The 22304-nt window shown below is 40.7% G+C and overlaps 2 protein-coding genes across 6 annotated transcripts in view; one reads left to right on the top strand and one right to left on the bottom strand.

The window, feature by feature from the left end:
* Window positions 1–15564, bottom strand: part of BABAM2 (BRISC and BRCA1 A complex member 2) — a 176344-nt gene extending 160780 nt beyond the window's left edge. The window contains exons 1-2 of one of the 4 annotated variants that reach the window (XM_064446039.1): window positions 15438–15564; window positions 11413–11585 (exon numbers count right to left, since the gene is read on the bottom strand). In XM_064446039.1, coding sequence (XP_064302109.1) covers window positions 11413–11585; window positions 15438–15536 — 272 coding nt within the window. In that variant the 5' untranslated portion in view covers window positions 15537–15564. Of the gene's footprint in view, window positions 1–11412; window positions 11586–14894; window positions 15033–15429 lie in introns of those variants that run through there. The other 3 variants (XM_064446042.1, XM_064446041.1, XM_064446040.1) reach the window with 3 other exon arrangements.
* The window catches only part of RBKS (ribokinase), a 69729-nt gene continuing 62466 nt past the window's right edge, over window positions 15042–22304 (top strand). Inside the window, exon 1 of one of the 2 annotated variants that reach the window (XM_064446043.1) lies at window positions 15042–15437. In XM_064446043.1, coding sequence (XP_064302113.1) covers window positions 15388–15437 — 50 coding nt within the window. In that variant the 5' untranslated portion in view covers window positions 15042–15387. The remainder of the gene's footprint in view (window positions 15438–22304) is intronic. The other variant, XM_064446044.1, reaches the window with a different exon arrangement.

Genomic DNA, 22304 nt, shown 5'->3' with positions numbered 1-22304 from the left:
ATATTTCCAATCATCTCAGAGAACTTCTACATCAAATGAAGTACATACAAACCCCACATGACTGATTTTCTTTTTTTTTTCCCCTGTTCATTTAGCCTAGGAAGGCTGATTTTAGGACAGCTCTTTTCCAGTCACAATAGTAGGATGGGTTGGAAAGAGTCACCACAAAAAGGAATATCAAGACAGAGCTGATAACCAGCACCACATCTAATATACTTACAAGCATATTTGAAAAAAATAGCTCAGAAGAATAGACTATCTCAAAAGTTTCCATTTGTAAAATCCCTGCAGTTTAGGGTGGGAGCTCATTATTATTGGGTCTCAAGGAGCTAATTATGATACAAATTAAGAAAAATAATTAACAACTAACAAAGGGAAGTTTTCAACAAAACATGCTTTACGAATATGCTTTAGGGACATCTTTTATAATCAAACTGATTACCTTTGTAAACAAGATCGTTTATACATAGAGCTAATTGCCTGTAGCTCACCTTAAAAACTACACATAGTGGAAATAATCCCCAAAATAAAAAAATAGAAACAAAAAATGGAAAATGGAAATTTTAATGAAGGATTGAAAAATGGACAGAAACAGGAAAACTGCAGTAGGATAACACTCACAATGCATGCTCCAGTAGACTATGTTTTGCTAAATAAACTAGTGAATTCACAGTATCATGAACTACCCTTCTGTCACACGTTCAGGCAAGGAAAAGGCACTACTTCAGTGTACTTTAAGACCAGCTATAGCCCCAATCTTGGAATTCATTAGAAAAGTTTTAGAAAGGAGTATGAGGGAGTGGCAGGTGCATCCTTTGGATTTACTTCACCTCCTTCCCCTCCTGTCAGATTCAAAGTCCTGTTTCATATTTTCACAACTTCCATTTGATTATGTGTTACTTTGTAATGAGTTAGAACCTAATAATCTCTCATGTTCTACTTCTACTGTTCACTAATGTGAATTCAATTTCTGAAGAGAGGAAAAAAAAGGTCAGACAAGGAACATTTTTGCTTTTACATTACTCTAAAAGAGAACTATTCTTCACCAAGTATGAAATTACAGTCTACCACCTGGAGTTTCAGATCCTTTCGGTGTTCACAGAAAGAACGTATTTATACAAAAAGTCACAAAAGCTAAGGTACTATAAACATAAGTTTTAATAAGATATTTAGCATTGCTCCCAATACCACCTGTAGTAGCCATAAAGACTTCCAACTTATTTTCCAACTTTGAAATAAGTAATTTGTTTCAAACCACAGAACTGTTTAGTTTATTGGAAAATGCAATGAATTGCTATCAGGGAAAAACAAAAGGACTAAAAGCATAGTCCATGTTTATGTATTTTCCTCCTTTAACAAACCAACTAAACAATATTAGGAGGAGTCCAGTGATTGTATGTCGTTCACATTACTTTTAAAGTTTTCTCCTAATTGCAGATTTTTAGAGCCTTCTGGTCACGGATCTCTAATGATTTGATTTTCTAAACTCTCAGAAGAAATTAATGTTAATATGACAACCACAAATTCAGTTCTTTGGATAAAAAAGTTAGACCAAGCAAGGATCACCACATTTTGAACATTAACTCCATAGCTTTCAGTTGCACATAGATTCAGAAGGGTAACATCAAACCGCGTATGTTCATATAAAATACTGCAGAACTGGAGACACAGTAGAAAGCCTGTGAAAGGATGACACCCAACTGAAAACATAATTTATTATTATAATAATTCTCCTATTTCTAGCATTATTTTAGATTAATTACAACATTAAAGATATGCAACAGACTAAAAAGACAGGAAAATCCTAAAATCATATACAAAATTACAACCGATCACCCTGTGGAACCGCACCTGCAGAAAACAAGACCCACACAGCTGCATGTTACATCTTCTCCAGGAAGTCTGGCTAAAGAACCTCTCACCTTTCCCTGTTTTTCTCCAACTTCTCGTTCTCACATTAATTCCCACAGTTCACAGCCACCTCAATTGTGCTAATACTATTTTCAAGGCTACATCATAAAGCATAAGATTAGTCATCGCTTTCTCCATGGTCACATCTAACTATACCTAAAGAAAGCAGTTCCATGTACCCTCCTCTTGGTGACAGTTAAAAAATCTCCCCTGGAAATACTTGTCCTTGCCCTCACAATCCAGTTCACTGCTTTCTCCCAGCATCACAGTAGGAGCTAGACCTGGCTCATCACTTAGCAGCCTCACAGGCACAGAAGAACAGGTAGGACCTCCCACAAGGACAAGGCTGCTCATGAGCAGAGACACCTTTTGATCCCAGGGAAAAGAGAGCCCAGTCTACCCGAAGTTCCTACAACTTTGTGTCTCCAACCCATTGCAAATGCCTTGACCTGTCTTAATGCCAGTGCCAATGCCACACCTCTCCTGCATCTATCTAATAAAACTGAATTTTTCCTAGGTGCAACAGGTTAAAACTAAAACATCAAAAGTCACATGAAAGATGTAATACCACTCAAAATCTCCAAGGAAGTGACTCAAGTATCTTCATTGCCTGTAAATGGTTTGAAGTTGGCCTGAAATTGTATCACTTCTCCAGAGTTTAAATTAAGGCTTATGACTAAGATTTATAGATGTCTGAAAAACAGGACAGATAGTCAACCATCTACTAGTTAAAAAAATTCTCATTACAAAAGAATACTTAACAAAGAACATGAAACATTGTATTGTTCCCCCCCTCCAAAACAACAAAAAATTCATGGCTCAAGTGCACAATCTGTAAACCAACTTTTACTCAAAAGATTGAAAACAACATTCTAGAAGAGGAGGAGGTAGAAAACAGAGGAAGAAATAATGTAAAGTGGGAGACATTTCTTTCAAAAGCCAAACAAATTTTTCTAGTGAACAAAGAACTGACCATCCAAAACAGAGCAACACATTTTTGGTTTAAAAATATTATTTCAGTGATGCATAGGAACCTGGGGGTTTTTACAAAAACATAACTTGAGAGGTTTTTATATTTGGTGGTTTTTACCTCTTTTCCATAATGGAATTCTATAATTTCCTTTGATTAACTCAATTTCATTTGGGATTCTTTTATCTTACAATAATAAAAATACTCAGACCTAGTGGTCTAATTTTATTCTTTCAGCCATATACCACAGGTTACAAAGAAAGGAACCTGTGGCCTACACTGCAGAGTGGTTTGCCTCAGACATACCAATTCCCTTCTCTCAGGAAAGGTAAAATAAATATGTTCCCTTTTATCAACTTTTACTTTTCTGTGGATTACTTAGGAGGTTTACCTTTACCTCAAGGACTGAATTCAGTATCTTCAATAAAAATATCAGTTTCAAGAGCAAACAAAACTCAGTTCACTTATACATACAGCTCTTAAGTATTTTTTTCAGATGCTCACTTCTAGTTTGATAACAGTTGCTTCAAGTTATCCGAGCAGTCAGAAAAATTCATTTCTCCATCAGTCAGAAGAAAGAGCAGCATGACTGATGTTCAAGAAATCCCAAAGCATTTATAAGGGTGCATTTAAAAGGGCCGCAATATGGAGATGTCATCCTAAATGCCAACAAGAGACTCTTATGACAATGAAACTTCCCTTTGATAATTTTTACACAGGCTTACATAGTGATCAATACATTATAAGAAAAGGCCTGTACAGCTTTTGGATTCCCACACTGTTAGAGAATGACCGTGCAGTTAGAAAATAGTTTACCAATTCTGTTTTCAAAAATGAGCGGTTTGCTTCCTTTATTATTACTGACTCACAGAAGTAATGCAAGTGCAAGGTCCTACACCTGGAGAGGAACAACCCCATGCACCAGTACAGGCTGGGGGCTGAACTACTGGAAACCAGCTCTGTTGAGAAGGACCTGAGAGTGCTGGTGGACAGCAAGGTGACCATGAGCCAACAATGTGCCCTTGTGGCCAAGAAGGCCAGTGGTATCCTGGGATGCATTAAAAGGAGTGTGGCCAGCAGATTGAGAGAGGTTATCCTCCCCTTCTACTCAGCCCTGGTAAGACCACATTTGGAGTACTGTGTCCAGTTTTGGGCCCCCCACTTTAAGAAGGACACAGAACTGCTCCAGCAAGTCCAGCGGAGAGCTACCAAGATGATCAGGGAACTGGAGCATCTCCCTTATGAGGAAACGCTGAGAGACTTGGGTTTGTTCATCCTGGAGAAGAGAAGACTGGGGGGGGGGAATTTCATAAATACCTATAAATATCTAAAGGGTGGGTGTCAGGACAGTGGGACTGGGCTCTTTTCAATAGTGCCCAGTGACAGAACAAGGGGCAATGGGCTCAAGCTGGAACACAGGAAGTTCCACCTCAATATGAGAATAAACTTCTTTCCTGTGAGGGTGACAGAGCAGTGGAACAGGCTGCCCAGGGAGGCTGCGGAGTCTCCTTCCCTGGAGACATTCAACGCCCACCTGGACACGTTCCTGTGCCCCCTGCTCTAGGTGTCCCTGCTCAAACAGGGGGGTTGGACAAGATGATCTCCAGAGGTCCCTTCCAACCCCTGCCATTCTGTGAAGTAGTTTACAGAAATATTCCCACTGATTTCTGTTGGCTGTGATATATCATGGCCAAATCTGATCTTCAACACTGTTGCATACTAGTCTATCAAGATCAAGCCTCTGATCACCTCCTATGCTGTTAAAGCCCCTAAACTAATCAGACAATGACTGCAACAAACAGGCTAAAACACAAAAGCATAGTCTTTTGCTTCAGCTACATTACACATGTACATCAGCTATTTAATGTTATACCATGTATGTGTATATGCATATGAGAGAGTCAGGCATATATGAAGTGTAATTGCATACTTAAGGCTGGAAGTACCAATCAGATACCCAGCAACATATTGTCCTCTACTCAGCAGAATAATAAAAAATTAACAGCCAGTTGTTCTCAGCTTCTGGTGAAATATAATATGCATCCAAGATCCATGGTATGAGAGAGATCTGTCCAGCTTACATTAAACAAATGGTGCATCTGTGTAATGCAAGGGTTTGGAAAAGGAGGATAAATTGGACCAGACACCCAATTATTAGATTTTTAGCTATCTTTACACAAAAAAATAAAGTCTCAGGAATTTTTTTCTCCTGCGGTAATGCACAATGCAAAGAAATAAGATAGACATCTACTACAATAGCAGGAAGTCCTGGACAGAGACCTACAATATATTAACGTAAACCCTGGCTTTCAAGAAGTGTTCAGTGAGTTACTAAGGTAATAGCCAAAACATAGATTTAAATACCTTGCTAAGGTACATCTTTCCAACAGCATTTGGCATATATATTAGTACTACATCACGTGATGCTCTCTTTAAACAAATCAGAAAAGAAACAGCTGACACCTTATCAAATAGTTTCTTCTCATTTTTATTAAAGCATAAAACTGGTAGATATTATATTCAGTTTTTTCAAGGTCAGACAAGAGGAAGTCACTCACTATCCCTTTCTAAAAATACCAGAGACATACTGTGCAGTATTTAAATTGAACGCATCTTGGGAGAACACAGTCTTTCAAACTAGAACCCAAGATACCACAGTTATCTAATGCTACCCTTCCTTTTTAAAAACCCTTTCTTTACTCATCGTACTTGAAACTGACAAACACATACTTTTTTTTCTGAACAACTTCAAGCACCTTGTTTAAAATTGGTGTAGAAAGTATGCCAAACTTTGTGGAGAATATTTACAAAACCATTACCAATGTATGCACTACAGTTAGACCTTTATCAGGCGGACATTTTGCCTTTGTTTTTTTCAACATTCAGAAACAAATGCAGGAGAGAGCAATCTTGGAGACAGTCAGTCATCTTGGACCAGCAAGAAAAATTGATGTTTGAAGTTCCAGTTGCTGCTCCAAAGCGACAACTTTCTCGCATTGTTCCATCAGAGCTTCAGCCTGTTAAATTTTGCTTGAGTGACAACAAGCTACTAGAAATAAGATTTTTTGTAGTGAAGAAACGTATTTGTTATAAGTAACTGGAATGAAATGACCTACTCTGCACGAAAGTAATAGTTTAAGACTTATCCACCATAACAGAAAAGGACTCGTAAGACCATACCTCTTCTGGAAACTGCCACATCCTTTCAAGTATACATTTTACTCAGCACATAACTATTTTCTAAAACACCTCTTCCTAGTAATTGTGTTCAGAAGAGTCAGACTCATTAAGCTTCATACATAAACAAAATGCATGTTACAAAACCTACCCATAAATATCAATGTGAATGATGGAATTTGAACTTTCCTCACATAACTGAAGTAGAATCTTTCAATTTAAATTAATCAAAAGCAAAAGATCAAGCAAAAGCTTTAAATAACCGCTACAGTATTTTAATTGTATTTCAGTTAAAAAACATTATTTCATTAAATACTCACACAAAATGCATATTTACTTTAAAAAGGGAAATGCCCAAGAGAAAAGGAAATACCAAAGCATATTGCAGTCTACTTGATAACACAAAAAAGTAAATCATCACTGCTCACTAGGAAGCAGGGCAGTAAAGTTATAAATGTCTTGTTACAGCTTGATAGTAAATTTGTATGTTAAAATCTACTCCAGAGAGCACTACATTCTTTTGACCACTCTTCATATAGACTTCTTTCAGGAACATAACTAATTGTAAACATAGCTCAATACCAAGCAAAGAGGCAGAAATCAATAGCGAATCAAACAGGTGCAAAGAACAACATAGTAATATGGCATACTACAAACCAGTCACATAAAAATTCCACAATTCATCTCCTCATAAATATGGTATAGTATATCTAAACAAGTACGAAATTTAAAATTTTGTTATGAGTGGATATCTAAGAAAAACAAAATCTTAATATATGCACCTTTAAATCACTGTATTCATTTTGAAATTCTGCCTGGTGCAACACATCAAAGTCATTTAAAAAACAAAATAAAATTTGTTGAGTAAGAATAGGCTTGCAGCATAATTTGAAACTCAAGCATGCATAGGTCCTCATGAACAGCTGTAGAGAAAAAAAAAAGAGTTCTCAAAGGCAATGACCACCACAGATATGTTTTTTCACTATTGTAACACACAATAGGAAAAGAAGCACCCTCTTAAATAATTGGATTCTACATTACACAATAATTAAACACCCTTCCCATTGGAAAAGGTCCTGTATTTCTAAATCTACCTAATAATAACTTTCCCCTATTCAACATCTTTCCCATGTTTATACGTATAAAAGCTAAGAAAAATGCCTTAGCCACAATTCAGCTGATTATGAGTAGATTTTAATATCTCATTAAGATGGGTCATTATTTCAAAGAGACACCACTGGAGATTAACTGAATGATACAACATATGGCATTGACTCAATTGGCAGCAGTATTTTCTTCAGGTCTAGAACATGGTAATACCCTACGCAAGAGTTAAAATGCTTTGATCCACTCTGTCATCAAAAAGAACATCTTTTATTAATGCAACAGAGATGCTTGCCGGGGTTTTCTTATCACCAGGATCAAGGCTGCTAAAGGTGCTACATTTCAGATGTGACCTAGCACTCAGGTTCTATTTTTATTCACTGTAGAGTCCGTTTTACAAGAAAGAAGATAACAGCTCTACAGGCTGGGCCATCTAACTTTTTTTATTACTATTTCTACTGAAGAGTTTCCTTCTTTCTTGTCATGCCCCGTTACTGACCTCAGTTCAGGGGTACTCACATTTCATTGCTCACTCTGCATCAGCCGTGGCCATATAATTCCTATTAATAGGATTTGATCCTGAAGGTCCTACTCATAGATGTAAATGTATGTAAGTCTCTGATGAGACCTGTACTGTGTAATAAGTTTGTAAAACACACAGTCATTATGGAACTGCAACATATCATTATAAAACATTTACATACTCAAAGACTGCAAAACAATAGGATTTCCTTACTATGACATATTTCCCTCCCACACTTGCAAGCAAAGCAAATTAACATATCAGCATACTTCATGCTTTTAACCTAACATCAGCTCTTCAATACAGCATTTAAAACACAACAAAACTAAGTAGTCAATCTGAGCAATAAGTTAGAACAAGTGCACAATAAGTTCCTTACTAAATCCATCCGGCATATGGATTGACTTTTCAAACACTGAAGGCTTAATATGCTTGCCATTTACAAATCAAAATTGGCTGACATGAGAGGCTATAAACCTGGAACTTGATCTCACACTGGTGAAATAAAAGGGAAAGTCCTTCCGCTTTTGAGTTGAAAATGGCAAAACCAAGGTTCTGAATAAGCAAGGACTTGGAGACATTCCTGCATTCAGTATGTTACCATTGTTTCCTGTTAACCACAGATCCAGTTTCTAAAATCTAAGAAAGGAGAATGGATGGATCTTCAGTTTGTACATTTTGTTTTGTTATACATTGTAAAGCACTGGTTTGTCAGGGAAGCAAAGTAACTACAGTAACCCCTAATTTTCTATCAGAGTAACAGTGTGGTACGTGACAGTGGAGCAGCTGTGCAGCTCCTCTCCTTGACCCAGAAGCTTCCAGATGCTTCTGTTTTCGAAGTTAGTAATAGCTATTGAGATGATAACCTTAAGTATTTTAACATGTTAAAGGTTATATTAAAATTGCGCGCTTTTTTAATTCTTAAAAATCTTTCATACAACACACCAGTTAAAGCATAATATGCGCGCGTTCTGTAATAAACTCAAGCTGGACACCTTTCCTGAGTCAATAAACGTACAATCACTATTCAAAAGCAAAGTTTCTGAACTGATAGTACTTATAAATGGTCATATTCATTTGAGATCAAGAACTGCTTTTTTATTTAACTTCAAACATTTAATCTAGCACCTCTTTCTCACCTTCCTGTTCCACTTTCTAAGTTTAAAGCCTGATTCAGCCCCACTGAAAGCAAAGGGAGCTTTGCAACTTATGTCCTAATCCTCATCCCCATTACTCCAACAACTCTCCTCCTCATTTTCCTCCTGTTTATGTCCAACTGCTATGTCCTTATAGTTCTGTTTCTTCATGCGGGTATCACCTACATTTGCCTCTGCCCAGTATTTCCTCTGCATCGTCATTTCTCTCTTTAAAAAAGCTTAATGAAAGTGCAAGTACACAGGGGTTTGAATAATCTCATGATGTGAGGATAGGGGAGGAGAGCAGACCAATGGTTTTCAATCCATTTTAGGACTCAGAGCCCTACAAAGTCTTCCTTCAGAGGCAGTATCCAGCAACATTTTAAATCTACTGACAATATGGTGGGTTAGGGATTTCGTTATTGATCAACTGACATGGGCCTCTCAAAAACAGTCTGTGGAGTCCCAAAGGCTCCTATATCAAAGGTGAAAGGCCACTGAACTAGATCTTGAGTTATAGAAGGGACTTTTCTGTAATTCTGTGATGCACCCATCCTACCTTAAGTAATTTTACACTGTTCACCTGTTCAGCAACATCATAAAGCACTACATCACAGGGAACTTTGTATTTCCACACTGCTGTGTAAAACAACAAAAATCTTTCAAAAAAACCCACATACGTGACATTTACATTTCAAAAAAATTCCAGGCAGCTGCTAATAAATCCTGTTTGGAATAATGGTTTTAAGAAACTTATTTGTAAAAAAAAAACCAAAAACTTAAAAAAATAATTTTCAATCTAATTCTCAAAATTATCCCAACTCCAGCTCCTAATAAGCTCAAGCCATAAAAAAAGCCTCAGTGCAAAGAATTAGGTTCTTTTCTATGTTCCAGAACAAGAACAAAAAAAAATATTGCTAGCACTTGCATGCAGGACAACCTCTGTCAGGGGCTGTACTTGTGTGGTAGACTCCATGTTCAGCACAGTTACTATACAATTTGAATCACTGGGTTTGGGTGACAGGGGATATTGGGGGCAGCTTTTATTTTTTTCAAGAATAAACTCTTGGAAAACTTTCAGGATTTATCAAAGCAAATTCAAGATCTTCTCGGTAAGATCACTGGCCGAAAACTTTAGACACTTATTAAAAATACCTCTGGAAAGGGTCAGCCAGAAAACATAATTTTATATTATTTTAATCTTTATTTTAAAGGCAGGCAGCATAAGAATTCAGTGGTCAGAAAGCAAAATCCTCATCTACCTCCAGGCAAGCTGATACCTTCACCACCAGACTACACCTTGTGTTTTCTCTCTACCTTTTTGTGTATTTCCTTCTCACAGATTCAACAGGAGAAATGTAAGATAGCTCCCACCTCAGCCTTCCTAGAAAACTAGCTCAAGAGAAAGCAAGGTCTAGCGTGAAATGATGGCAGCAGATACATAACTGTTCAGCCTGTCTCACATAATTTGCAAGCCTAAATGCGAAGCCAGACAACACTAATAACAAAGTTACAGCTCCTCAGACCTCCAAGTAAGCCTGTAGTCTGTCACAGCAGGAATGGGACAGAATGGTTCCTTTCAAACTAACCCTAGAATTCACACCACCTCCTTGAGAAGGCATTGTAATTACCAGAAGAGTACCTCCCAAACTCTCCATAAACCATAATAAAGTAGTCTACAGAAGCATATTAAAAACAGTTTTCAACAGAACTAATTTTTAAACAACAATGGTTTATGGTGGTTCTCAAGATCTATTGGCTTATGCTATCATTCAGAATTATACACAAAGCACAAAAGCAGTGATTTAGACACCTTAAGCTAAAGTAATTTCAGGCGCTCAACTCCAGTATCAAATACCTGAATTGGGGATGCCTTTAGATGTCCAACTCTAAAAAGAATAAAGCCATTTCTGACATGTCTCATCTTAAGTATTCTTTTATCGGCCACCTTGGGAGTCTCCCCTCTCTGCACAATGCCTAAAACAAACGCTACTTTTAGCATTTCACTTCCCCCATGTATTATTCACAGAGGTTACACACCAGAGTCCCTTGAGTACATGCAGATCCCAAACTTCATTACTATGTGAAAACCATCATGAACCCTTCTGGAATTAAAAATAAAAGGAGTAGCCTGGCCGATTTCAAACATTTGGCTCTGCAGCCACTTGATGTACTTATCTTGAGGGATTTCCTTGATAAAGGTTAATATTTTTTTTTCTTATTTAGCATATTCATGACTACAGGTAAGGTCACACCAATTTATCTCCAAGTTTTTAATTTACAGAAAAGATCCAGTAAGCAAATGATAAACAACAGGAAAATGTGTTTATAACTATCTCACTGCTGAAAAACAGCACTATCAAGTGGCAGCGATAAAAGTGTTTTAACGAGATTATTATTGCCAACAATATGACAAATTAAGTCTCCCAAACTAAAAAATGGTAGTAAGACAAAAAATAATCTAGCTAGTATGTCAGCTCCAGATATATTGGAAAAGCTTAAATACACACAAGCCTACTAAAATCTGGTCCTGAAAAGACATCGTAACTGTGAGGGGTTGAGTATTCTTTTTGGTTGAGGAACTCACTTACCCAGATTTCAAGTCTGTAATCCGTAAACAATTAGTAGCATCCAGTCCTACTTTTCCATTTCTGACCACACTGGAAATGAAGGGTGAGAGTGCTGGAGAAATTCTGTTCAAGGCAACTTCAGGTGACATTTTAGTATGTTCCTCTTTCCTTTTGTCTTGAGCTGCACAGGGATGGTAAGGGGTGGGGGGGAAATAAAAAAAAATCCTACTTATCTGAGGTAAATTCACATGCACTCTGCAAACATTAATGGAAAAAAGCTAAGCATGCAAACGATCAGGAATGTAGAGTAACTGAAGTATGTGCAGGTTTATAAAGAAAAAATAAACACAGGTAATCTTTCTTTTCCTAGCTCTGCAACATTCAGTGAAGCCTGTTTATTCAATGTCAATATAAAACCAGACTTATATACTAGGCTCTTTTAATTAAGATCCTATCCCTATGAGAAAGAGAAAAAATTGTGGGCCATTCTGACACTTCACAGCCTAGCCCTTCTTGTGAGCATTTCCATTAGGAGTCTATAATTGACAAGCCACATTTGTTCTGCTTCCACTGAAATCAATGGGACTTACATTACTGATTGCGATGGAACCAAGGGTTTGATTCTCTCTCTGTATTCTCATTTGTAATTTCTAATACCACTAGTGTAACCATAATTAGTATTACTCTTACCTTACTTCATTAGGTAGCTATTTACAGCATTGCACATGCCTTTTAAAGGGTAACACTGCTTTTCTTTCACCATAAGTTTTGAAGGGCATCTTCATTCACAAAACAGATCAGGAAGCTGATGTACACACATTTTAAGCCCAGCTTTCTCAGAAGTGCTTGCAATTGCGCGACCTTATGCTAAATCATTTAGGCCGCTGAGTTAGCACACCTCAAGAACCTGCTGCTTGTTAGCTGAAATGCAGAAACTGAGCATGCACACATTTTAATGCACTGCACCACAGAAAGGCTGAAGAATGCGGACAACAACAGACTGTGGTAGGAGAAGTGGGAGAAAAGAAGGGCACGTAACCTATTAAAATGCTAACTTATCATATTTGATCATATTCTTAGGCATGGATTTCTATCTGAAAATTAACAGTACTTCAGTTTTAGAAAACAAAGCCATAAATGACTCAAGGTAACATAAACGTGCCACTGACAAGCAGAGCAGAAGAGCTCATACTTAAACTCTGACCATTAGAAAAAGTTTTTTTAAAACATCCATTTAATTGAAAACCACCAATATCTACTGTATTCACCTCCTTAGAAAACACTGTATATGGACTGCTCTATTAACGAGCGTCCTATAAAGAGTGTGAACACCACAAGGCAATAGTTACAATTTTCCTGTTGTTTCTAACACTCAGTTTACAACCATTAGTTGGTAACTAACGGATATTGTAGAAACTGATAATTCCCTGTAACTGGTAGTGATGCTGAAGTTACACTTTGCTCTTGGAAAAGTCATTCATACCAAAATAGTATGAAGCAATGTTCAAGAAAAGAGTATTTATCTTACCTATTCAGAACATATCTGAATAAAGCAAAGACCAGGCACTTCAAGGCAAACAAAAAGACAATAAAGTAAGACTGCCTAAAACCAGTAATTATCTTTAATATCCTGGTTCTTACATTTTATGGCAGCAAAGAAGCTGAAGACTAAATATCTGTGTCCTAACATATAACATATTCTCTTTACACATATGATTTGCCATAAATGACAACGGGCAACAACTTAATGTTTCCTTAGCAAACACCTACAGCAACTGAAGATGCTACCTCCTGTATGTTACTTTTCTACCAAAAATTACTGCCTACTCAAATTTATTCTTCCTCAGAGGACCTGAGAGATGTGAATGCAGCCCATACTTGTCTAGTTAAATGCAAGGTCCAACAGCTTAGATTGAACGGCTAATAAAAATTAAACAAAATGATACTTTGCACAAGAATGGCTAAAACAGGGTACGAGTTTCAGTCTGCCAGCTCTGCTGAAGGGAAGAGTAATTTCAAGCAGAGGGGCGGCTGGACTGATGAAGGTAAGAACCTCTTAAACCATGAAAAACATGTTGAAACCCAAGCTATCCTTCTAGCAATCTCAGAGGTATACACAAAGATCTCAAAATTGGTTCTGATAATGACATATTTTAAGGGGACTGTGCTACGAGGGTAGAATTGTGAGCCATAAAAGATACATGGTGGTGATCAAAGCTGAACAGATGCACCTTCCAAAATGACCTGCAGGATGAGATTCCTTATCTTTTTATTCATAAAATATGCAGATCTTGTCAAAACAAGACGTAAATTACTGTCGGGCATTTTTCCTGGTTTTATTGCATCACTTCTTTAAGTTCCACAGTACCTTCTACGTAAGAAGCCAGTTACACAATACTTAAAGGGTCACTATCAATTAAACTCACTGATTTATTTTGTAAACAAAGGTCTTCACAAACTATAACACAATATCATTTTCATAAGTTTCAGTTTTCATGTACATATTTTTTCCCCCAGCTTAAATTTTCCCACAGTACTGGAAACAGAACACAAACAAACTCAAGGGAATTAACAAAAACAAAACTCCCTAGCCTGTTTCCCTCCAGAAAAAAAACATTTGAGAGAAGTAAACAAACTAATAGCTGAATCCTTTTAGATTCAGCAGCCTATCATTATGGCTTCAGGCAAGCGTAACATACGCTTCACAGTAACCGTAAAACTCCGGGCAGCGCTTGGGGCACCAGCGAGTGTCGGGAGGCCAGGCGCTCTGCTCCTCTACCCCCGGCCACAGCATTATGGGCAGTAAGTGAGGCTGCGAGAGGACAAAGGGGAATGTGGCGATAGAGGCCTCCAGGTGCGAGGGAATCTCTCCTGTCCAACCCTCCGGCTCGGCTATACGCAGCCTGGTTTGGTGGTTTCCACTGTGAGGGTGGCGGTGACAGGTGTGTGTCTCTGGGTGGGGAAAAGGGGGGACCCACGACCACCGCCGCCTCCCGCCACCGTGCCCGAACACGCCGCCCGCCTGCCACCCCGCCCCGGGCACGGCGGCCCGCGAGGCCCCGGTAACCTCCACGTTCCCTCAGCATTGCCACGGGAGGCCGCGCTCCCCGCCCAGCCGGGCCCCGGCTGCCAGCTCACGGCTCCCCGCCTCGGCCCGGCTCCCCGGGACGGGGGGACGTGCCGGCGCTGCCTGCCCTGCCGCCCCGCCCCGATCCGCCGCGGCGGCCGGGAGCGGGACGGGCGGTGCTTGGGAGAGCCGTAGCCCTGGGCCGCACCGGTCCCCGCGCCACCTCCTGGCCAGCTCCTCCCGAGCCAGGCCTGCGGCCTCCGCCGCCGGGTCCCCCCTCGCCCCGGGCGCCCTGGGGCTAGCGGAGGGCAGGACAGGGGCCGGGGCACAAGCCAGCCAGCCACCCAGCCCGCCCGCCTGCCGCACCGCAACCCCGGGGCCGGCAGGGGCGCTGCTCCCGCCCGCCCCTCCCGGCCCGTCCCGGGCCCCGCCATACCTACGGCGGCCGGAACACCCGCTTAGCAACGGCCGCGGCCACGCGCCCGTCCCGTCCACCCGCGCCCGGCGTGCGCGCCCCAGCTCCCGCCGCGCGGCGTGCGCGCCTCCGCCCCCCCGCCACCACAGCCGCCGCCGCCGCTCCCCGGGCCGGAGGGGTCTTCACCGGCCTTGACATTGGCGGCCGCCGCAGTGCCTGGACGGGCCGTCTCGCCGCTCGGGCGTGGGGCTGCGGCTTGCCCGCGGCCGGAGCGGGGCGGGGGCGAAGGGGCGGCGGGGAGGGGGCGGCCGTGCCGGCAGGCGTTCGCCAGGGGCACCCCTTGCGGCCTAAGGCCCCTGCGGGCCGGCAGCCGCCGCCGCCTTCCCCCTCCGTCGCCTGTGGCAACGGGCGAAGCCGCGGCGGGGCCTGGCGCAAAGGCCGGGTCCGCGGTCCAAGGCCCGGGCAGCGCCTTGGCCGGGTTGTGGGACTTGGGTCCGCCCCGTCCCGTGGTGCCATGGCCGCTGAGGTGGTGGTTGTGGGATCCTGTATGACCGACCTGGTCAGGTTAGTACCGGGGGGACTCCCGCAGGCCCCGCCGCGGGGCCAGTTCCCTGCCCTCGCTGGGCGGAGGGGCCCCGAGGTGAGGAGAGCGCAGGCCGCCATGGTGCCCGGGGCGGGGCAGGGGCCGCTCGCGGCTCCCAGGGGCCGGCTGGGCCGGGTGCACCCCGCCCCTCGCGGCCTGGGCCGAGGAAAGCGGGTGTCGCCTCTCCCCGGGCTGGGAGCGGAGAAGCAGGGTTGGCGCCTGGCGCGGAGCTGTCGGCCCTGGGCAGAGGGAACCGAGGCGAGGAGCAGGGCCGCCGGTGGGGGCGGCTGGGCCCGGGTGACGTTAGCCCTGCAAAGAATACTTTCAAAGAAGACTGTAGGAACGGGGAGAAGTTCGAACGTGTTGTCTGCTGGAGCTTTGATCAGTTGTCTGTAACTTTAGGGAAAAGAGAGACTTGGCTTTGTGTTTACAGCTGTGTTAGGTGGCTCGGCGTTAGCCTTGCCAGAAAAGGAGCATTTCATAGTAGCCCGCGTGGGAAAACGTGAACTCTGATACTCTTTATCAGCAGAGGATTTTGAAACGTTTTTATGAGGGTAAATAAAGCTGGTCAACTGTAACACGTTTTCAGTTCAAAGCACTTGTTTCCACTAGAAAAGTGAGAAAGAAAACTTAATATTGTAAAGCAACTGAAGTTTGTTCCATGAAAAAGTAGGTTATATGTTGATTACTTGCAGACAACAGTTTGCATGACACTTTGGAAGAAGAGAGAGAGAGCAGGCCTCCAAAGCTGTTCATATCCAAACAGATCAAGAAGTGGAAGTACAAAACCCGCAAAAATTTAGCACCTTTGCACCCTAAAGCTGTTTTTTAAATTAGGAAATACTTTTTTAAAAAGAATACCTTAATTCCTTTTTATTCATTTGCTGGGCATTTTGTTTTTAGAATGAGGTATTTGAGTCTTGTCATTTTGGGGTTTTGTACATAGGTGAGGTTGGGAAACTTCTTTTAAAAGTTAAAGTACAAAAGTTCATGAAAGCTCTTGGTTCTAGCAGCCTGGGTTTTATAGTGAATACTAAATATCAGAAGAATTCAAGTAAAATTGCAAGAGTTGGCGATGATGCAAATACTAACCTAAACTGTCTGACCTTGTCAGCCCCAGTAAGCTTGCAAATCGGTCTTTGATTTGCACTATTTTAAACACATCTGTTTTTAAACTATATATGCAGACTTGGTTAAAATAGGATTTCAAAGTATATTTATCTGGACTGCATCAGCTTGTTGCCCTGCTGGGAATTCTGCAGTAAAGAACACATTTCTTCAATCTGAATCAGCAGACAACTATATCAAAGCCTGTGGGTCAAGAAAGTGTAGAATACATGATTAGAAGAATATGCTGAGGAGCAAGTACAGTTTAGGCATAGACATGTGTTGCAGAAACGATGAAAACCCTTAAATAATAGAACCTGTGTCAGAAAGATTTAATGCTTTATGTAATCTGCAGAACACACTGGCAGCTTTCCAGGAAGAATAGTTGTAAGTCAGAGTAAGATCTTGTAGAACTGATCTTGACGTTATGTGTGAATGAGCTATCAGATGCTTGTGACGTTATACTGAAATATAAAACATGGTGCTCTAACCTTGAGACGTTCCTTTTTCTGTCTCGCTAAAATGTGGGAAAACAAAGTCACCAAAAAATTGTCTACCAGTTTAAGCACTGCTGACAGCCACAGCTTTGGACTTTTTCTTGACACCTAAACAAACAAAAAAGAAAACTCCCATTTTTTTGGCTGCAAGTTTGATATGATAAAAATACAGTAATTTAGTTGAAGCTGTATTAACTGGCCATATTGTAACCAGAGATTAAACCATGGGTTGTAGCCATAGATGCTGTTACACTGAGATTAAGTGTTTGAAGAAAAGTCATTTCACTTTTCAGTCAGCTGAGAGGGTTTCTTACATTGTACAAACGCTATCACAAGAATGTATCTGACTCACCATTATTAGCCCCTACTTTAAGGAGCAGCAAAAGGCTTTTTATTAGCAATAAGGTAATTTGCTTCAACTAAGAACAGACAGCCTTACTCTTTCCGTTACTAGCACAGGACTTCAGGCATTTAATAAAATCAGAAAGAGTGTGGGTTCAAATTTAGCTTGCAAGAGTTTAATCTGACTGAACTCTCCATGTAGTACCCATGCAGACGTAAAGTAAATGTATCCTGTGTTACAAAAATCTTGGTAAAATTACTGGGAAGTACTAAACTAGACTGGAATGCACCTAGGTGGAGAGCAAAGCTATGAAATAGGGAGCGATAAGCAAGCTTTATTAAATATAAAAACAGCCAGATTAGAATCAGGATTGACACCAGGAGGGAATTTCTTGACTGCCTTTATATCTGGGATTTAGAGGGGCTGTATGTTCTAGGTTTAAAGCTCCGGTTCGTTTCAGCAGGGATGAAAGAGCATCAGGTGTTTGTTTGTCATTTGTGCTGATATTTCACCCTGTAAAAGGCATGGATGGTAGTGATAATTTTAAATGCCTGTCTATCACCCATTTGGAGGAGACTGAAGAAGTTTGGAACAAGAGTCACACAAAGGAGGTCAGACAAATTTTTGGACACATTGTGTTTGATAGACATATTAATCACTCAACACTAAAGTCTATCTTTCCTAGAAGAGAATCATATTGATTACGACTCGGCCAGAGCTAGACAATGCTAGGTTATAACTCAAACTGATAAAATACCTCGTTGGCCCTTTAGAATACAATCTTGGCCCTCTGTCTGGAAACCTAGAAGCTCAGAGAGGCAGACGTTATATGGTAAACATTCCCAGGTTTGTGGAGGCAAGGTACCAAAAATCAGAAAGATAAGCTTCAAGCTACCATTGGACATATGGTAGCCAGATTCACCACTAAAAAAAAGTTAGCACATCATGTTTTTACTGAATACAGTAAACTAATGATTTAAAGAAGTGCAACCTCTATGTGAAATGGAAATGTGCAATTTGAAACTTGCTATGTCTTATGTAATGGCTGAGAAGGAAAAGGATGGGGACCTTCTGTTGAAGACAGTATTCGGATGTAATTTGGGGAAAAAATAAAATTCAGAAGAGAGGGTAGTGTGCCTTAAAATTCTTTTAAATGGAAGGGGCCCAGTGGTTTTCTTTTAAAACACTGTTCTCATTGGAAATTCTTTTCTCATTGTCCTGTAGCGCTGCAGTGGCAGAGTGTGGGTTTTCTAAAGTGAATTTAGTATAATCAAAACAACCTCACGTACATACATGCAGTAAACCACACTCTTTTGGCTTAATAGGACCAGGAACAAAACATATTTGTGGTCACAATCATAATCAACACTTCATTGGCAATAGCAGGCAATAGTAGTAGAAAACAAAAACAGCATTATTCTATATGATCTAGATATCAAACCAGACGGGTACCATCCATAGTATTATTTAAATAGTTTCTGTTGTGACTCATATTTGCAGACTGGTCGTGGTATTGGCATTTTAATTCATATTAAATCAGGACAAGACTAAACATATAAACCAATGAGAGACACACTAAAACAATTAGAATAAACAGGAGAAACTTTGGCATCACAATTGAAAACAGCAGAAACAAACAACAAAATGTAAGATGGAAAAACAGTCTTTGGATAGACACAACAGCAACAGTTTTTCACTTTAACTTGAGAATGAGACCCCAGTGCAAATACTGGAAAACTGTGTTTGTTAGGATGTTCAAAATTTGGAATCTTAGTTTTCTGTGGACCCCTTTCCTTCCCTCACATTGCTTTATTCCCTGTATGGAGCTTCTGGTCCTGTTGTAACAACCGTTGTTAATAATTATTACAAGTAGTAAACTGATTGACTGAAAGCATCCAGCAAGAGAAGAAAGACAGAGCAGAGAAAGCATTGAGCTACAAAGTAGTATGTTGCCAGCCTGGAGTAGGCAGTGGTGACAAATGCACATCCGGAGTCAACATCTCGGAGTAGCCTGATGGGTGTACTGAATCATCTTTGCTAACCGAGCACAATCTCTGCTTGTGCAAAATGGCAACAGGATCTCCATTACTGAGATTCTGCGTCTTCCTCTTAAGCCTCTAGTGGTGGTTATTGTCAGCTGAAGTAAATGGCTCGCTGGAAATATCTATGATCCAAAGCTAAGTTCTGTTGCACTTTCTTTTTTAAAGTGCAATATTGGGACAATAATTTGAGGGGTTTTTTGTGGGCATATAGAAAGGAATTTTCTTATGTTTCTTTTGAGCAAGCAGAGAAAATCTCATATTTGACTTCTTCTTTGCTTTGTTCCTAGGTCTTTCACATGTGTTCTCATTTCCACCATTTCTCATGCATGCACAGTCACCAAGTTTTAATGTTTTTTCTTGGTTTAATTTTTTTTTTTTCTGCTCTTCAGCTTCTCCTAGCAGCAGAGAAAAGTGTTCTAGAATCCTTCAAATCCATTTCATTTGTGTTTTTGTTTTTATCTGTAATGCTTCCCCTGCAGCAGCCACTCCTCATTCTAGTCAATCTGCCATTGCCAGCAGCATGGGAAAGCACAACTGTGAAGGAATACAAGCTTAGTCCAGTTGAGGAAATTAATCTTTTGGATCCAGCGAAAGGCATCAAGGCATGAGAGAATGTGTCATCTGTGAATTGTTTAGTTTATGTAATAGTGAAAAATCTGGGCTTGATTTCAGAGCCTGTACTATTCCCTTGTCGTCTTCTCCAACCTAGCAAAGTTTGGGTGTATAGTAAACGCAGGATGCGCAGGCTCAGTGTTTTGTTGTTCTGCCCTGATTTTAGAGGACCTAAATGGTTGAGAGAAACTCCCCTTTCCTTTCTCTTGCCTGGCCGGAAGAAAGCTGTATCTTGGGGGTCCAAAAAGAAAAACAGGACAAAAATCAAGTTGATTAAATCCTCAGTAATGGAATTCAGTAAGAAAACTGTGTTTGTTCATATACAGCTTTTGAATATCTGTAGTGGCCCAGACACTGCTTATCTGATGTGGGGCCTGATCCAAGCTCATTCATGTCAAAAGAAGGTATTTGCTGCTGTAAACTGTCATGAGATTGTGTCGTGTGTGTCCCCTGCAAAATCTGAGTGATCAGTTTATTTCAGGGTGAGACACAGTTTAATGTTTTAGTGTGTTAAAAGTATCTGGTGTTATTCTCCAGACCTGAAAAGCTTCCAACAAAGTTCCTTTAATACAAAAAGACAAAATATTGAAGAGGGAAAAAGGAGGGAAAATGTCTGGTTGTGTGTTTCTTAAATTAACAGAAAACAACTAGGGCAAGGGCACCAATGACATTTTTTTAACCTATTACAAGAGCTGCATTTGCAACCAAAGTTAATGAACCCCAAGTGAGAGACACTGCACCATTGATCCCAGCTGTCACTTTCTGAAAGAAACTGTTTGTGCAACAGAGGATGCTGTGGGACCTCTCTGAGAAGGACTGGTGGTGCTAGAACACCTGCTCAACACTTTGGCTTTCCTCCATGAAAACTTTTTTCTCCCCCTCCTAAATGGAAATGTGGTAGTTTTAAAAGTCTTTGGAAATATTAATGTGAAACTGGTCACACAATGTCTTTTAACTTAAGCAAAACAGAAGTGTTTCTTTCTGGGTTCTATTTAATTGAAACCTCCCTGCCTTTTTATTTGGTGTCTTCATTTTGTGTCCTAAGCTACTGTACTGTAATTAGGCACTGTCCTTCCTTCCAGAAGCAATTCCATTTCAGCAATAACGAATACAACTCTTGCTTTTTAGACTTGTTTATCTAGTTCAGTTTTAATAGTATGTATTTAGTAGTGCTTTTGAGCTAAAGAATAGCCCTTGTGGTACTACAGTCGGGCCTGTACTACATGAATGCCATAGCTGAAGAATTGCTTTGGCTTCCCAATAACCAAGATGCAGAACTACTTCTCCTACTGTGCATTTGGGAAACATGTTGGAGTTGGAGGAGGGAAGAGGGGGTAGTCTGCTTTATAAAGATAGGAAAAGGTAAAGAGAAATTCGAGGAAGGTCTTAAAAAGGGCAAAAATAATAGGCAAGACATGAGGTTTTACTGCAGAAAGTGTGAAGAGTTGGGGTTGAGACAAAAGGCAGGGATACTACACTCCTAAGAGTGGCAGCTCCTCAACTATCCAGAGCCCCCCTGTTTTTTCTGCTTCTCTCAGCTCTGGCTGCCTGTTTGCTTTCTGCAGTTTTCTCACATGGCTGCATGGCAAGATTCAGGGAAAAGCTCTGGTTTAGCCCTGCTATTTTCTTCCAGCACCAGCATTTGGGAAGATCTGGCACCCAGTAAGTCCCATGTTGCCACCTCCTTCCTATGAATGAGTTCCCAGCTGTCTGCTTCTGTTCTACCAGCTGCAGTGTCTGGTCTGTTTAAGTTTGTAAATTGCTTTGAGATCCTTCAAGATGAAAGGTTCTACTTAAGTGAGATCATTATCACCTTCTACATTTCTCCACTCCCTGTTCTGGGCTCAAGCTTCTTGTCTCATCTCAACTTGGGGTTCCGCACAGTACTCAACATTCCCAGCTCATGGCAGCACAAAGCTTACACACAAATTTCAGCTTCCAATTCTTGAGTTGTTTGACGCCTCTCAGAGTACTTCAGAGCTGAAGGTTAAATATATGTATTTTCCTGAGCCAATGCCAAAATACTTAGCACTTGCCGCACTGAGATCGTACTTATGCATTTGCATCTGACTTCATGTTATTTTGTGTGCTTCAAGAGACTGTATAGTTCTCTTCCTCCCACTTCTGAAATACTTACTCATTCTAGGAAGCATTCCAGCTACGATGTTGTTCTGTGATCCTACACTATATTCTTATAGCCATACTTTGTTCATGTTCTTGTGGTTAAACTGTAAGCCTGTCAGGGCA

The sequence above is a fragment of the Phalacrocorax carbo genome, chromosome 3, assembly GCF_963921805.1.
Source record: "Phalacrocorax carbo chromosome 3, bPhaCar2.1, whole genome shotgun sequence".
NCBI lineage: Eukaryota > Metazoa > Chordata > Aves > Suliformes > Phalacrocoracidae > Phalacrocorax > Phalacrocorax carbo.
This window is presented reverse-complemented; position numbering and strand designations above follow the sequence as displayed.